The sequence below is a fragment of the Gopherus evgoodei genome, chromosome 11, assembly GCF_007399415.2.
Source record: "Gopherus evgoodei ecotype Sinaloan lineage chromosome 11, rGopEvg1_v1.p, whole genome shotgun sequence".
Classification (NCBI taxonomy): domain Eukaryota; kingdom Metazoa; phylum Chordata; order Testudines; family Testudinidae; genus Gopherus; species Gopherus evgoodei.
Window position 1 is genome coordinate 52,302,639 of NC_044332.1, and position 12,531 is coordinate 52,315,169.

At 40.3% G+C, this 12,531-nt stretch overlaps 1 protein-coding gene across 13 annotated transcripts in view; it reads right to left on the bottom strand.

Moving 5' to 3' along the window:
* Positions 1-12,531, bottom strand: part of FMNL2 (formin like 2) — a 277,001-nt gene that overhangs the window by 27,305 nt on the left and 237,165 nt on the right. For all 13 annotated transcript variants that reach the window (XM_030580437.1, XM_030580433.1, XM_030580445.1 and 10 more), the window contains 3 exons: positions 7,594-7,704; positions 4,528-4,677; positions 699-800 (listed from right to left, as the gene is read on the bottom strand). In XM_030580437.1, coding sequence (XP_030436297.1) covers positions 699-800; positions 4,528-4,677; positions 7,594-7,704 — 363 coding nt within the window. The remainder of the gene's footprint in view (positions 1-698; positions 801-4,527; positions 4,678-7,593; positions 7,705-12,531) is intronic.

The following is a 12,531-nucleotide window of genomic DNA, read 5'->3' on the forward strand; positions in this document are numbered from 1 at the left end:
CTAATGAGCTCTGCTGAGTCGCTGAAATAGATAGCTTGTTATCCTGCCCAGCTAAAAGGGAGATGCTAATTTCTTGCAAGAGAGAGAATCTAGTGTGTGAGCTGAGCAGTCAGGAGTTAAGTAAGTCTAGAAGTAGCCAGCCTGTGGAGAAGTTATGGGCTGAAGTTTCTATTTTATTAAATTATCTTTTATACGATTAATGTCTGTGCTAATGAAGCCATACTCCAGGAAGGGAGTGAGTTTGGACCCTACACAGTGCGTGTACTGTATTTGACAGCACACGAGCAAGGCACCTGCTCAAATGCCACTGCTGCCATGCACCCAACCTTTTTGAAGGTTTTAATTTAGCCTCTAATTTTCACCCACAATCAACTGTCTGCAAAATATAGGCAGAATTAAATGCAGACATGAATGATAAGGTTCAGACATCTACATATCTGATTTGGCCAGGCAATCAGAGAGTTAAATGTCCAATCTCAGTTCTTTGCACCCACAAGTAAATCTGCCTGCCATCGATTATGGGTTCAATGTTAGAGGCCATTAAAAAAGTTCAATCCATAAAGTCTGACCATGTGGAAGCATCATGATTCAGTGTCACACTCCCATTTCAAACAGTGAATTCCATACTAAATACAAAATGAAATGGAGATCTTTCTCCTGAATGTGACATCTGTCTGTAATGTCATCATCATACTTACTCGAACAACATCCAGTTCTTTGTTTCTCTGCATAAGCTGCTTTTCCAGTTCCACAATCTTTGCCATAGCTTCATTCTCTGTGTCTTGCAGTTTTTCCGATAACTGTAATTGAAAAAAAGATATTGATGGTAACAGATTTCTCAAACAACCATATCAGTATCACTAACTGGAAAAATGGTACCTGGTAAGCTATTGACATTGGGCCAAATCCTGAAGCTCTTATTCAGTAAAGCTCCTATTGAAATCAATGGAAATTTTGACTGAGTAAGGACTTCATTATTTTGTCAATGGGGCATGAACTGCATTGTTGATGGTCCTGTTAAATCTGAACATCATTTGCTAAATCTGATCAGCAACCAACTCAATGGGACTGCAGTTATTGAGTCTGCTCAAGAAGAGAATATCCTACAAAGAAAGCAAGACTTCCGGGCCACTTTGAAAAAACAGTTAGGAAGTCATCACTTTACTTATAAACTGAGTAAGTTTGATCTGGAAATCACTGAGACAAAAAATCATGGAATCCCACAATACCATTCTTGCAAAGTCACTTTGCAAAGTAGAATCTGCATCACTAGGGCCCATGTTTATGTCTTTCAATGACTGTCAGATCAGATTTGCTCATTTCACAAATAAAAATGTTTTGTTGTTGTTGTTTTTTGTAAACTGCCAATCCTACAAACTTAACTTGGATCTGAAAGCCAAACTGTAATTCTGACTGAACTGGGGTGTGTTGTAAATGGTAATGTGCAATTTTCTTCTGCATCTCTGCAAACTTTGAGGTAAAGACTTTGCAATTGGAACAAACATAATTAACAATTCTGTTAAAGCATGAACTTGGGAATTTCAAGTCTTCACTTGCATAGCCAAATAGATTTTGTAGTGCAAACAGAATACAGAAAGGCAGAAAAAAACATGTTTTAGTAACTAAAGTAGCCAATTATGTCTCTAAACACTCACATTTAGCAGATCTATTAAATAAGAACACATTGTTTTTACCAAGGCATTTTTCAGAGCAAAATACCTCTTTAAGGGAGAAGATATTATAGTCAGTTCTAACTGCTCTTGAGAAAGAATGTACTTGTTCTACGTCAAGCCAATGTTCAAAATTTGGAGTAAAGTTATGACAGGAATGAAAAAAATGACTTGGGGGTTATTTTTTAAGTCAGGAAAACACTTATTTTTAAAACAGGGAAGTCATAATTTCAAGACTAAAATAATTGATACCAAAAATGCCTGGCATGGAAAAACTAAAAGCAAACAGTGCATCTCAGAGTGATGCTACACTTCAGTCCTCATTACTGAGTCATGTGGAACACACCTGAGCCTTTACCTCTTGAGGCCCTAACAGTTTGTTTTATGAAGTCCAAGTGCATATCTGTTCTCTGTCCATCTCCTTTTGGCATCAGACACAGTCCTACTGCTCAGAGATTTAAAATCATCCCAAATGCATGCTTCTTCAGTCTGTTTCTGCTTTACACATACTTAGTATGTGTGTTGGAAGTCGCACAGAACTCTAACTGTACTTTTATGGCATGGAATGTTTATCTGCTCTATTTATTTGTACTGTATTGCTAAGGAATCTGCAATTTATATGTAAATTAGTTTTTTCTGTCTATAACTCTATACAGACCCAGGCTCCCAAGTGATTCCATCTGGAACTGTAATGTAACTAAGAACTCTGGAACTGTTGGAATCCATAAGCTCCAGCCCACAAAGCTAGGACCATATATGCTTGATCAGTGGTGAGGTTCCCGGCAAGGACAACAAGAACTATATGCATGTGAAGCAGAACCAGCATGGGTCCCCCAAATAGGAACCAGGTGAGTCTGATCAGTCAGATTCTCTGGTAATGGCTACATCTGGAGCTGGGGGTGTGATTCTCAGCCTGATTCTCATACTTGAGCTAACTTTCTATGAGCTAGCATGCTAAAAAATAGTACTGTAGCATGGGCAGCAGCTACTGGCAGCATGAGCTGTCCTGCCTGAGGACATACCCATGGGGTAGCTAGTCCGTGCTGCTGCTCGCCTCTGAATATACTGCTGCAGCTACCTACTCGTTCTGCCATACTAGCTTGATGAGAGCTAGGGTATGGCTACACTTGCACTTCAAAGCGCTGCCGTGGCAGCGCTTTGAAGTTTCGAATGTGGTCGCAGCGCCAGCGCTGGGAGAGAGCTCTCCCAGCGCTGCACGTATTCCACATCCTCTATGGGTGTAGCTTACAGCACTGGGAGCCGCGCTCCCAGCGCTGCGGCACTGTTTACACTGAGGCTTTACAGCGCTGTATCTTGCAGCGCTCAGGGGGTGTTTTTTTCACATCCCTGAGCACAAAAATTGCAGCGCTGTAAAGCGTCAGTGTAGCCATGACCTCAGCCTGAAATGTCCATTCAGTCTGTGAATCATAGAAATGTAGAACTGAAAGGGAACTTGAAAAGTCATCTAGTCCAGTCCCCTGCACTGAGGTAAGACTAAGAATTAGCTAGACCATCCCCGACAGATGTTTGTCTAACCAGTTCTTTAAAACCTCCAATGACAGTGATTCCGCTGTCTTCCTAGGTAATTTGTTCCAGTGCTTAACTACCCTGACGGTTAGAAAGTTTTTCCGAATGTCTAACCTAAAACTTCCTTGCTGCAATCAGTGACTTCCAGATCAAAGTACTAAGTAAGAACTTTATCAATCAACAGGTACCAGTTGTGCACATATGATCAGTGCTTAAGTGGTGGATTTTTCAAGATAAACAGTGGCCTGGTGGATTTTTAAAGATGCACATACTGGGAAAGAAAGATGATTTTATGGTTAACTCTGACGACCTGGGTTCAGTTTCTAGCTCTAATCCAAACTCACTGTGTGACACTGGGCAAATCATGTAATCTTCCATTGTCTCAGTTTGCCACATATAAAATGGGGATAATATTTTCCTAGCTCACAGGTAGGAGGGTAAATTCACTAATTTGTGAGGTGTTCAGATGCTACAGAGATGGGGCCATAAAAATACCTAGAGAGAGACACAAACAGACATAACACATATTGGACCCAAATTACTCATCAGTGCAATTCTATTCTATTTAGACTCTTGTACCACAACAATCACTGTGGTATCTGAGAATCTGGTGTTTTTCCCCATCCCTGGCTACAGTCAAGTAAAACAAGATAATCAATTACTCAAAAGCATAGGAGGAACCCTTTTCTCACTGAGTCTGTAAATGGCCTAGGAGCAAAGCCACCTATTAGCTAATGAGTGGAGAATATGAGGCTAAAATACATTCTTGTGTGTCTTGTTTTTCATTATAAGTTCCTTGTGCAACAATAAAAACACATGGTTGTTGTTGAGGTGAAGCCACCACTACTTGATGTCATTTCATTGTTAACAATGAATGATTCTAAATTGAATCCAGAGTCAGTTCTAAGTATGACGAGAAGCAGCAGCCTCTGCCAAGTCCTCACTGACTCAAGGTTGGAGGCCTCCCCACAAGAACAGCAGTAGGGGAGACTTGTCATCTCTCAAAAATGAAGGAAACATAAAGTGTAGTTTTCCCTACTGAGGACCTACCACACTTAGCAGCACCTGGATTTCCATAATCAGCTGCACAAGAACCCATTCCTGAGATGTTCTTTCCTGACATTTTTCAAGATTTGTTCAGATCTAGAAGCCAAAAACTTGCTTAATCACTCATCAGGAAAACAGCCAAAATGAATCCTCTTATGCAGGGGCTCCTGACACCCAGAGGCTCTACCTCTGGCTAAGCCTGTGCTTGCAGCAAGCCCACCAATATAAAGCATTAACAGCTTAGACTTAACTAGATCAAAGGTAATTATAACTTTGCACTAACATGAGAAATATTTTCTTCCAGTTCTTCAACTCTTTCCAAGGCTGCGTTCTTGGTTTCGGCATCTTCAAGCAAAGCTCCCACATCAAACACATTGTCCAAGTAAGCTTGAATCTGCACCTGCAGTTTGTCACTCTCTGTGTGTTTCAGCTTCTGAAAGTCCAAAGTAAAAGAAGCGTAATGAAATGCATTCAGCAGCATGCAATGACAAGGCCACAAATATTGAACGGATGCAAATACGTTGCAATCAAGTTAGGCCCCATTTTCATATTTCAGAGAAGTGCTTAACTTTTTAAACATCACTGAAAGTTATAAATAATACATGGCAAAATGTAAGGAGGCCCGCAAAAGTTGAGAACTTTAAAATTAAGCAGTAGTTTTTTCTGTAGTAACATTAGCATTTTCTTTAATGGCAGGAGTTTGAGATCTTAACATCTGAATATGACTATTGACAGCACATAAGCAAGAGCAAGACCCAGACAAGAGTACCAAGCAGAATGTGAAGACTCACTGATGTGCCATGTAAATCTGTGACAAACATCTAAGTATATACTGTGGCCCACACTGTGCTATTCAGGAACAGGCTCACCCTGTGGTCGGTGTGGAGCCATGCCTCACCACTGCAGTGGAGAGTTCTGGGGGAGAGCTGCTGTGGTCAGGGAGACAAAAAATACCTCCTGGAACTCCCTAGCATACAGACAAGTGCAGCCAGTTCAGCCAACTGGCACAAAAGGAGAGGAGGGGCTCTGCCTCCTTCCCACCCACTCTGGGCTGGCTAGTGCCGCACAAGGCAGTAAGACAGTAATCATTGCACTCAGGTAAATAAATGGAATTCAACTGTGCCTGACCCCTGAATAAGATGAGGGGAAGGCTCCATGTGCCTTCTGCCTTGTGTACCTGTGCAGAGGCTTTGTATCTGTTCTCTATTGTTCTGCCTGTGTTTGAGATGAGCCCACATGATTTGAAATGTTAACCTTTGAGCTGAATAGACATAGGCCAGGAAGAGATTGTGATGAAATATCTTTTTAGATGAACTACAGTTTTTGTGCTGGCAGAAGATCATCATCATCAGTATAGAAAGGAGTGCTCAGTGTCAATGTGTACATATTCCTAACAAAAAGTAGCTCTATCTCTGTTATCACTGAGCAGAGCCAAAAACCAGCAGGAAGAGACGAACTCCTGCGCAACAAAAATACTGTTTTCCATGTAAATGTTCCTAATAATAAAACACTGTGGTGAGAGGGAAATACATGGGGATAGGGGAGAAATGTGATATAAAAGCAGCATTCTCTTTAAATAGAACATTTCCAGAAGGTGCCAGTAAATCTCTAAAGTCAGTGGCTGGGGAACTTCTAGTCATGATTCAGTAGGAAAATGTGTTATTTTTTAATCTTAGGACCACAGTATTTAATCATTTGAAGATATACTATCCTATGCTGTGTTTGCTCTACAAATTCTCCCCACCTTACCTGGGAACCAATGCCCTGATTCAGCAGGGTGCCTAACTCACATGCTTAAAAGTCAGATATGTGCTTAAGTACCTTGCTCAATTGGGCCCCAAAGAACAGAACCAGACCAAATCATTGATGTTACGAGGGATGAATTTGGTCCATTATGGCCAGCTGTGAGGCTCAACTTTGGAACAAACTTAGGTTTGGGGAAATGATTATTACAAGATGAGGGTCAAATTTTCATCCATGTTCCATGAGCAGGTTTACATCAATGGTCCTAGTTCAGCAGAGACAATTGCTACATTTTTAGCAAAATATGTATAATCTCCTTACTCTGTCCCCTCCAAAAGCTCTCCTGGTTCAATGGACGTCAGGGGAGTTAAAAGGCTTGTCCCTATTTTTTTCCCCAATATCCCTTTTATAGATTTCCATTGCAGGTATGTCTCCCACTGCACATAACAGGAGTTCTGTACCTGGAAGCAGGGGAGATGCCCCTTACTTGCTAGGTAAGAAGTATCACTGAACCCTCAGAGCCACTAACATTATTAGCTCCTAGAGAAGAGAAATGACTAGGGGAGTTAGGCAGACTTACTGACTCTTTCAGTGTAAGGGCGATGCTGTTGTGGATAAAGAAATATAAAGAGAAGAGGGGAATGAAATAATCAGGGTAGCTTGAACAATGTAAGGATAGTTCTGCGGACAACAGACATCATGCTTCCAAGTGCTTGTCTGAGGTTACTTCTTCCTTTTGCTTCAATTTGTCATTTTTACCAAGTGATCATTTACTCATTGCTTTGCCATACTCATGGTTTTCACGCCTGCTGCCCAGAGGATGGTGTTTCTGGAGCCATGAAGGTAGTCACATACCATGAGTCCCATTGCTGAGCATGGGGGCAGGGACTGAGCAAAGCTCTCAGAAGCTGTACGTTGCTTTACTTTGCTGCTTTGAGGCTTCTAGCAGAAAACAGTTTAGCTGCCAAGATGTCTGAAATGAGCCCAGCCCTCTCAGCAGAGAGGTCATTATATTAGATTCAGGTTCCGGCTCCCTTGGAACAAAGATCACTATGCTGGAAGTGTGTGCTGTGTACGGTTTCATTCACCTTACTTGGAACAGCAACTGATTGCACATTTTGATCAAAAAAATACAGAGCAAGGACCAAATTCACTCAAGGATATGTGCTCAGCTTGGAGCAGGGCCCCCAGTGTCAGAACGTCTACCTGGGAGGCTGCAGCAACACAAAATGCTTTCAACATCCCCCAAGAGACGGGCAAGCAGCCCTCACAACTCCGGAAGTGAGCTGTGCTGGCCAATTAAGGCAGTGGGGGATGGACTGAGGCAATGAATCCATGCTATTGCTTTTGCAATTAGGGCTTCTCCGGAGTCTATAACATTGTCAAGCTGCCCTCCTAAAATGGAGTCCAGAAAGGAGGTTAGAGGTGTACCACCTGGGATGGAGTGGCCCTTGCTGGCAAGGAGAGGCACAATCTGCAATCCTCTGCACTAGCAGAGAGCCCAAATGTCATTCAAGTCATGCAGAGGCTGGCACTGTACAAATATGTTAATCCATCTGGGATATAATGACCAATTCTGGTCAGAGTGAAACCAGGCCATACTCACATCCAAATATTCGTCCAGGCCTAATTTCGTAAATTCATACTGGAGATGAACTCTGAAATTCATGTCCTCTACTGAATGGACTACAATGTTGATGAACTGCATACATGCCACCTGTAGGGAACAATCATCACAGACTGAAAATTTAACAAGAAATAGCAGTGCATCCTTTGTTTTGAACAGAATGCTAGGATTTGCCACACTGCATAAGAGTATTTAAAGACGATTCTCCTCCCTCCTACCCAGGGATAATAGCTCATGCTTCAGATAGAGAAGGAAAAAATCTGCTACAAACATGGCCAACTGAACAGCAGATGGTGTGTGCAAAGGCACCATGCCTTTGTGACATCACAAAAAAGCACAAAATTTGGGGCCTGATCCTAAATCCAGCAAAGTCAAAGGAAGGACTCTCACTGACTTCAGCGGGGATTGGTTCAGGCCCTCTGTTTTGACAAACCTTACTACAGATGTTATGATTGTTTAATGTCATATTTACCATATATGGAAACTCTCTGATTTTCTTCTAAGAGTTTAAAGTAGTGGATCCTGGCTTAAAAGGTGTTTGTTTATCCTGATGAATGGAAATGAGAGATTCCAAAAGTTCAGGAATGTCTGTAGAGCCCAGCTTTGTTTATTGTGCCCTTTACTTAGTCCACGAAAATAAAATGTTTTCCACGCAATCGTTAGATTTCCATCTGACTACAGAAGTAATTTAATTAGCTCTTGAAGAAAACAATGTCATTTTTCAAATGAAGGCCACAATTCTTTCCTTTAATAATGATGCGTGCATTTTGTTTTGCAACTTGCTGGCACTGTTAATTTAGACAACAGGACCAGGCATTTTAAATGGAAGGTGCTTTGTTGTTGTTCTTGGAGATTTCAAAATCCAAGATTTAGTAACGAATGTTAAGATTCATATTACTTAGCATACAAATTAACACAGACACAATGAAAGAAACAAACTCTCCAAAGCAAGATCATCTGGAGCCACCACTACAACCACCCCATAACAGATGAGACAGGGTGTGCTGAGGCTGATGGCAGAAGGATAGCTGCAAAATGCAGAGTGTCAAATTATATCACCCAATTGAGCTTGCCTGTTCATTTTATATAGATCTAGCTTTCAGTAGCAATAGTTGTTGGGCCCATATTCTGCCCTGAGGTACATGTTCCCAGCTCCCATTTAATTCAGTGGGAGTTGCACCTGCTTATCTGACCACAGAATATGCCAGATTTGTCTCAGTTATTTTTATAAATGTCTTTGTATAGTTGTTACCTTTAAGCAGTAAAATCGAGTACTGATATACATGTTTGATTGATTTTTCAGTTAATAGGCTACACTATCTATTTTTTTCAGATACACAGATATTATAGTATAAATAAAACGATACTGTATGTGTGTTTAAAAACAGTCAGTCAATCTGTTTAGGACTAACCTGAAAGAAGATAAATCCCATGGAGCATGACTTACATACAGCCAAGAGTTCAAGAACAATCTTGGGGTCAATCAACATTTTGCAGGAAGAAGTAAGCAAACGGGAAGACTACGCTTTGAATTACCACCTACCAGAACACAATAAAAAGAATGCCAGCTAATTCCACCTACTTGCTGTTTTTGTCGAGACCGCCTCCAGGTGGTCAAAGAGTTGCTAATACAACATCTTGGGCACATAGCAAACTGATTAACCAAGAGTTAAACATAGCTTGTGTTATATGATTTTTTGTGTGTATGTGTGTGCGTAATATCCATACTGCATGTTTCATTTAAATATTCTGTTTCCAGAAAATATTGTTTAGGTCCCCAACAATGCAAATACAGTTGTTGTTAAGTGCAGGGATATACCTGAATGACAACCTCCTCCTCCCCCGAGTTCAAAGACCCTTTGCTTCTGGCAGGTATGTGCAAGGGGCGGTGTAGGGGGGGAGATGTGTGTGTACAGGAGAGGGGGACAGTGGACATCCAAATCCAAATATTTCAGCTTGGACCCATTTCTAATTGGAAAGCGCTCCCTTAACATGGCTAGAAAAATAACTTTATTATGTGAATCTTTATAGTACAATATATTCTTCTCAAGTTTCCATAATCAAATACTCTTTTTTTCCTAGTACCACTATTGGCCCTGAACTGCTGAGCAATAGCACACTGGAGGGTAATTTAACAGAGGGCCAAATCCTCTGATTTTAAAATGATCTGTTACACTCTCTTATTTTGTTTAATAAATTCTTGCAACAATAGAGGCAAATCCTGTGTTCCTTTCTCAGGCCCTAATCCTGCAAACATTATACACATGAGTAAAGAGTTTACTAGATCAAAGTAACTGAATGTAAGAATTTTTTTTAAAATTAAACAGTAATGAGTTACTGACAACAGTAACAAACCTCTCTGAAACACCTTTTTAGTTACTCTTTCCTCTTTTCACATTAACACTCTCTTATTTCCCTCCATCCCCATGTCAGGATATAGTTAACAGAAAATCCTTCTTGTTATCTTCTCTGGTTGACATCAAGCTGAAGTCAAGTAGCTGCAGAAATATTTGTTTATGTTCAGCTATAACTTGAATTATTACTCAAGTTTTAACAATGCCTCCTGGAGTCCTGATTTTTTGGCATAATTTTTTATCATCCTGCCATAACTGACTTTGGCACATGTTACAAACCCAAATGCTCACACAATATAGGTGGTTCAGCAATCCAACATCCAAGAACTGTCCACATTGGCTCTATCTTTATGGTCTAGCTTTCCCCCACAACCCTGATGCATATTCGTCATAGGTTGTTTTTAACAGCATGTGGATATAGTCAGAACCAGATGGTGACAGAAGGATCCAGTCTGTCAAACCATTTGTCATTAATTTTCTGTCTTTCTGCTGCAGGCCTGTCAAGTATTTAATCACTTAGAAAAAGTAGGTGGAAGCAACCCAAGGACACAGATTTTATTAGTAATGGGCCAGCTCTTGACAATCCTCTCTCAGAGCCATGTTGTTCCATTTCAATCAGATTTCAACATTGACTTCAATGATGAGCTCTAAAAATGCAATGGCTCAATCAGGCCCTTTACTCTGGGGGGCATGGATCAGCATTCACATAACATGCCCTGTCAGTACCTAGAGACTACTGGCCCCACTTTCAGAGAGCACAGTGGAATGGTGCGAGGAGGGATAGGTAGGCATCAACAGGACCTAAATCAAGAGCTTCATGATTTGGTCCATAATGCATAGACAGTTACATAGGGGCATAACTATATACAGCATCTAACATGATACAGAAAAGACACACTCTACCCTTAGAGCAGGCTATCTAATAAGTGTAGGCTTGGAAGGATTTGATTATTATTGGCAAATCCCAATAAACGTCAATTTCACTATACAGGCACAAACAAATAAAAGAAATTCCATTGATAATAATTGAAATTTAAAGATAGACAAAGTAAGGAAAATGCTGCTTGAGAAATTATTAGCATTTGATTTAAGGGTATTTACTTTGTATATTTTGACATGTGACATTGACAATTTGTGTTTTAATAGTTATAAAGCTTTAACTTCTTGAATCTCAAAATCTACTGTCATTAAACAATTATCATCTGACCCCTCCATTGTCTCACCACCCTGTATCTTCCTGCAGCTGTGAAAATTTTAAATCAATAAAAACTGAAAAAATCCTTAAAGCCCATAAATTTGCACAACTGTGAAAATTTCAAGTTATAAAAATCTTTTAAAAAGCTTAAAAATAAACATTGATATTATCTGTTGAAATTATGAAAAAATAAAAATTGAATTCTGCCAAGCCTGGAGATATGTAAATAGAGATTAGTTTTTCAATATAGTTGGATACTTCCTGGTGGCCTGTGGAGAGCTGGCTGACCACATGGTTCTGTCTTCTTGTTTCCAGCTGCTAAATTGCAGTAAAAGAGGCTAAAAATACACTGAATACTACCCACATATTACTCTTCCACGTAAGCAATTGCTGGAGTCATTACAGGGATATTATACGATTACGGACAGGTAGGGATATTGCCTTTGTGATGGTCCATAAGACAAATCTTTCTATTAAGTTGAAGCCAAAAATGCAACAAAGTTTGAAAATACTTAATCTACATGGTGCCTACCACAATAGAGCTCTGGTCCCACCCTGGAGTCCAGGTGCCACCACAATGCTACTAACAAAGAGCAAGAACAAGATTGTATGGAGTTTAATAAGCCTAGTATAGTTATTTTAGATTTTGTGAAGCTTTTGTTTCAACATGAGAAAGTAGCCACAGAATTTTGTTTACTGCACAAGCCCAGAGATCGCAGTTTAAACATTCTTTATTGGGTGTCATGTTCTGTTGTTTTTAAGAGCTCAGGTATCAAAAGAGGCAGATGGTTTATTGGATTGGTAATTAGACATTTTGTTTTTACTATTCCATCATGGGTTTGAGTTTGGCCCAAGTTTGCAGGGGATGAAAATCATTGCCATGGGACTGCAGTTGAAAACCTACATGAAACGCCATGGTGGTCTTAATCTAATTCCAATTGGACAGAAGTTCACATTACAAAACCCATCAACACAACTGGCAGCAAGTGCCATCCTTGTTGGAAGTCTTAGCAGAAAGGCCAAGGCTTGAATGGGCACAGACGGAACTATCCTCTCACCCCAAGAGGTGGTCAAAATTGAGGCACATCGGCATGGGCAGCATTCTGAAGCTTGCAATGGTGATGCCTGTGTTGTGCCTGTTCTGTAAATAAATAGAGGGCGTTGATTCCAGGGCTTTCAAGCTGATACCTTTAGGAAACACTAAAATTGACTCATAGTACATTTTTCAGACCTATGTTAAGGCTCAATTCATAACAAATTCATTATGTTCACCATTTAAACTCATTCATCATGTCATGATTAACCAGAGCTTCCAATGCAAGATCTGGAGTTTGGTGTGTATAGGTGCCAATGTACTCTTCTGCTATG